We start from the raw sequence: 4757 nt of genomic DNA on the forward strand, positions 1-4757 counted from the left end.
CCCTTCAGTCTTCTATCTGACCTCCGTCCTCCCCTTCAGTCTTCTATCTGACCTCCGTCCTCCCCTTCAGTCTTCTATCTGACCTCCGTCCTCCCCTTCAGTCTTCTATCTGACCTCCGTCCTTCCCTTCAGTCTTCTATCTGACCTCCGTCCTTCCCTTCAGTCTTCTATCTGACCTCCGTCCTCCCCTTCAGTCTTCTATCTGACCTCCGTCCTTCCCTTCAGTCTTCTATCTGACCTCCGTCCTTCCCTTCAGTCTTCTATCTGACCTCTGTCCTCCCCTTCCGTCTCCTGGACGCAGGTCAGATTTAACACTTTGTAGCAGAGTGGACACGTTGGTTTTGGGGGTGACGGGTCAGTCCAATGTTTGTGGTTCTCCTCCTGTAGGTTCTGGCCGGGATGAATGTTCACCCTCCGGAGTTTGAGCGGCTGAAAGAGGAGTACAGTGTGAAGGGTTATCCCACCATCCTCTACTTCGAGTGAGTATTTAGGATGATCCCAATTTATTGATGACCTCAATCTGATAGGAGCTTCATTTTAATCAACTTCCTCTGAGCCTAGATTATACCCCCCCCCGGGATCGGGTTATTATACGCGCGTGCACGCCTGTCTGAATGAGCCCCACAGGTCGTGTCCAAAAAAAACGATCTCTGTATGAATGAAATGATAAATGCATTACAAGTAAATTGTTACATTGTATTTACTCCATGATGCCAACAATGTACAAGTGTTATTTCACATGGGACCGCTGATCCCGCCGTGTGATGCAAAGGAATTCCCGGCTGTTATTATGACAGATGCTGATTGCGGGTAATAGCGGCTGGGGGTGGGGAGAGGAACGTCCTAAAACTTTGTTGAAGATTATAGAGACATCAACACTATATTGCCAGAAGTATTGGGACGCCTTTACACGCACATGAACTTTAACGGCCCCCCAGTCTTAGTCCAGTAGGGTTCAGTATTGGGTTGGCTCCGCCCTCTAATGGCCTCCCAGTCTTAGTCTGTAGGGTTCAGTATTGGGTTGGCTCCGCCCTTTGCCGCTATAACAGCTCCGCCTCTTCTGGGAAGGCGTCCACAAGGTTTAGGAGTGTGTCTATGGGAATGTTGGGCCATTTGTGAGGTCAGGTACTGATGTTGGAGGAGGGGCTCGCTGTCTCCGCTCTCATTCATCCCAAAGGTGTTCTATGGGGTTGAGGTCAGGACTCTGTGCGGCCAGTCACGTTCCTCCCCCCAAACTCCCCCATCCATGTATTTATGGACCTTGCTTTGTGCACTGGTGCGCAGTCATGTTGGAACAGGAAGGGGCCGTCCCCAAACTCCTCCCACAAAGTTGGGAGCATGAAATTGTCCAAAATGTCTGGTGTGCTGATGCCTTAAGAGTTCCCTTCAGTGGAACTAAGGGGCGGAGCCCAACCCCTGAGAAACCACACCACACCATAATCCCCCCTCCCCCAAACTTTACACTTTGCACAATGCAGTCAGGCAAGTACCGCTCTCCTGGCAACCGCCAAACCCAGGCACGCCCATCGGATTGCCAGACTTTACACCACGGCATCCCACGCTTTGCATTGCACTTGGTGATGTGCGGCTTGGATGCAGCTGCTCGGCCATGGGAACCCATTCCATGAAGCTCTCTACGCACTGTTGTTGCGCCAATCTGAAGGCCGCATGGAGTTTGGAGGTCTGTAGCCATTGACTCTGCAGACAGCTGGCGACTTCTGCGCGCTTCAGCATGCGCCGACCCCGCTCTGTCATGTGACGCGGCCGACCACTTCCTGGCTGAGTTGCTGTTGTTCCCAGTTGCTTCCACTTTGTTATAATCCCAGTAACAGGCGACCGCGGAATATTTAGTAGCCGGGAAATGTCACGGACGGACTTATTGCGCAGGTGACAACCTATCACGGCACCGCGCTTGTAGTCACTGAGCTCCTGAGAGCGGCCCGTTCTCTCACCAATGTCTGTAGAAGCGTCTGCATGCCGAGGAGCCTCGTCCTATATACCGGGGGCCATGGAGGGGATTGGAACCCCTGATGCCAACGATTTGGAGGGGGAGGGGCCCAATACTTTTGGCAATACAGTGTATATCAGGTTCCTTAGCGCGGAATATTTATTTGCAAAGAAACTTCATGGAACACCCGAATCCAATGATTTGGAGGACAAAATACTTTTGGCAATATATTGTATTTGTTGTGTTTAAAAGTCCTCAAAGGGTCAAGTAATAAATAATGAATTAATAACGATCTCCGATCTGCATTATTTGGGGGCTTTTTTTCTATCTGGGCGGAGTTCCCCTTTTTATATACCGGACCGCCATTTACTTTGAGCTGAAAAGATGAAAAGAGATGATTTTCTAATATTAAACGTGTTTGTCTTCCTCCAGGAAAGGGAAATATATGTTCAACTTTGAGAAGTACGGAGCCACTGCCAAGGACATCGCCGACTGGTTAAAAAAGTGAGTTCTTTATCGCAGCTCCCCGAGCGCCGAGACGCGCAGACACCGTTGATTGATCGGCCGCTGCTCATCGCGTCCTGCCCGGCAGGAAGGTTAGCGGGGTATAAAAACGAAGGATGGTCTGCAGCTTTGACTGCGGCGCCCTAAACGTGTCAGATATAGAGGAACATCGAATCTATAAAGGAAATATGGAGTCAGATCTCCTGTAGCCGGCTGTGAAGGGCGGGGCATAGTAACTGATTGACATCACTGTCATCCACCCCCACAGATCCTGGCATTAGAGGTATTGGTGGCCTATCGAAGCTCCGCACCCTGCCCTCATTATTCAGAATATTGAGGAGAGATTGGCCACATGACCTCTAATAATGCTTTAGAAAAAAAATGTTTTTTGGGACTTATTTTAAAATAATGTGAACAATACACGGAAGCTGTTTAAAGAGGGTCTCCCAAAGGAGTGGCCAATAATACAGACCCCTCCCCTCCCCCATCGCTGTTTAATAAGGAGTTAGCCACCCCCCGTGGCCATGAATATGCAGCTGGCCATCCCTGTGGCCTTGAATTGGGAGCTGGCCACCCCTGTGGCTATGGAGCTGGCCAACCCCTTGGCTGTTAATACTGAGTTGCATCCCCTTTCCACATGGCCATACCATCCTCCGCTCTCTTGGGAAGGCTTTCTACAAGATTTTGGAGGGCGTCTGTAGAAATGTGTGCCCATTGGTCAGGTCAGGTACTGATGGTGGGTGAGAAGACCCGGCTCACCACTGACATTCGGGGTTACTAGTATTTTCAGAAATTTGGCATCAACTGGAGGGCTGCAGCTAACTATTTATTTTCAAAATCGATTAGTTAGCCGATTATTAAGTTCGATTAATCGGTTAATCTGATTTTTTTTTTTTTTTTTTTAAATGGCTCCAGTGACGGGACTACTAGTTTGTATTGAGATTGTAGTCCATCACGGGAGCGAGCTTGGAGCGGTGGAAGTAAAAAGGAAAAAGTGTGTTGTGCAATATAGTGAAATGGAAAGTTGTATAAAATTTTACAACAATCGATACAGAATGGCACCGTGTATAGAGGAGTAAAACATTTCCCACTATCCCAGCAATACATTAAAATAACCCAATCGCCATGTGGGGGGGGGTGGGGGGGGGTCGCAGGCACTCTTACTTTTAGATGTGGGATCGTGGGCCTGTCAGGTGCCGTTCCCCCTCGATCGTTGGCGGGCAGCGGCGCGTCGGGGAGCTCAGAGCGGGGAGGAGAAGAGGCGCGTCGTCTGGTGTGCGGCTCAGGTCGTGTGTGGAGCCGCGAGCAGGGTAAACTAATCGACGATGGAAAACGTTGACAACCTTTTCCATCGTCGATTTTAATAGACTACATCGATTAGTGGTTGCAGCTCTAACCAACTGTTGCCCCTGACTTTTTTTGCCATGGCGCATGTAGCAGTTTAGCTGTCCACGGTTCGGCTTCACTTGCTGCCCAGAGTTTGGTAGTAGTTGAGCTTTGTGTGGTCAGACCATGCACTGACCGGATCATGCACACTACTTTCCCAATAAAAAGTTTCAGCAGCTTCCAAGTTCCCATTGACTTTGAATGCTTCACTCACATTAGCAGAACATACAGGAAAGTAAAATGCGCCGCCATCTTGGATCCTGGCTCCGGTGGATAAGTGTCCTTTTGCTGATTGGCAGGGATGTCCGCAGTGACCGCGCTGGTTGCCCTCCTTCTCCGCGTATGTCAGGACCATGTTACACAGGGTGACAACGCTACACTGAATTAGCATTATGTATCCCATATATACGCACCAACATTTGTCATTGGAGGGTAATGGATGAAGTGATTTATGTTGGTGAGGAGATCCGCAGTCTCTCCCCGTGGCCGCCACTGATCTGCCGAGCTGAAGAGGTTTTTGACTCGACCAGACGGCTTTAACCCCTTCGTGACGGGAGACGTACACTGTACGTCCCGCCACAAAGGGACCAAATGACTCGTCACGTACGCTGTTACCAGCTGCACTAGAAGGCTGGTAACCGCTGAGAATCAGCGGTTACCATTCATTAATGTATCCCTCAGTTTAGAGCCTTGGTTCTCAACTGGTGGGTCGCGACCCAAAAGTGGGTCGCGACCCCATGTTCAGTGGGTCACCACGTGCCTTCCACTCTTCTAGGTGAGAGGCTTCTCAGCCTCCCCCTAGCTCAGCACTGTCGGTTCTCGCGCCAAGCAGCCATTGAAAATATGCTGCCCGGTGCCGAGTGTCAGCTTGAGATGGGGTGGACTGGAGCTATGGCCGTGAAGGAGCTCCCCCCCCCCC

General features: G+C 50.3%; 1 protein-coding gene across 1 annotated transcript in view; it reads left to right on the top strand.

Moving 5' to 3' along the window:
• The window catches only part of PDIA5 (protein disulfide isomerase family A member 5), a gene marked incomplete at its 5' end in the record, with an annotated part of 37425 nt that overhangs the window by 2860 nt on the left and 29808 nt on the right, over window positions 1-4757 (top strand). Inside the window, 2 exons of the mRNA XM_018574205.1 lie at window positions 388-479; window positions 2381-2452. Coding sequence (XP_018429707.1) covers window positions 388-479; window positions 2381-2452 — 164 coding nt within the window. The remainder of the gene's footprint in view (window positions 1-387; window positions 480-2380; window positions 2453-4757) is intronic.

The sequence above is a fragment of the Nanorana parkeri genome, unplaced genomic scaffold (assembly GCF_000935625.1).
Source record: "Nanorana parkeri isolate BGI_ZX_2015 unplaced genomic scaffold, ASM93562v1 scaffold2811, whole genome shotgun sequence".
Classification (NCBI taxonomy): domain Eukaryota; kingdom Metazoa; phylum Chordata; class Amphibia; order Anura; family Dicroglossidae; genus Nanorana; species Nanorana parkeri.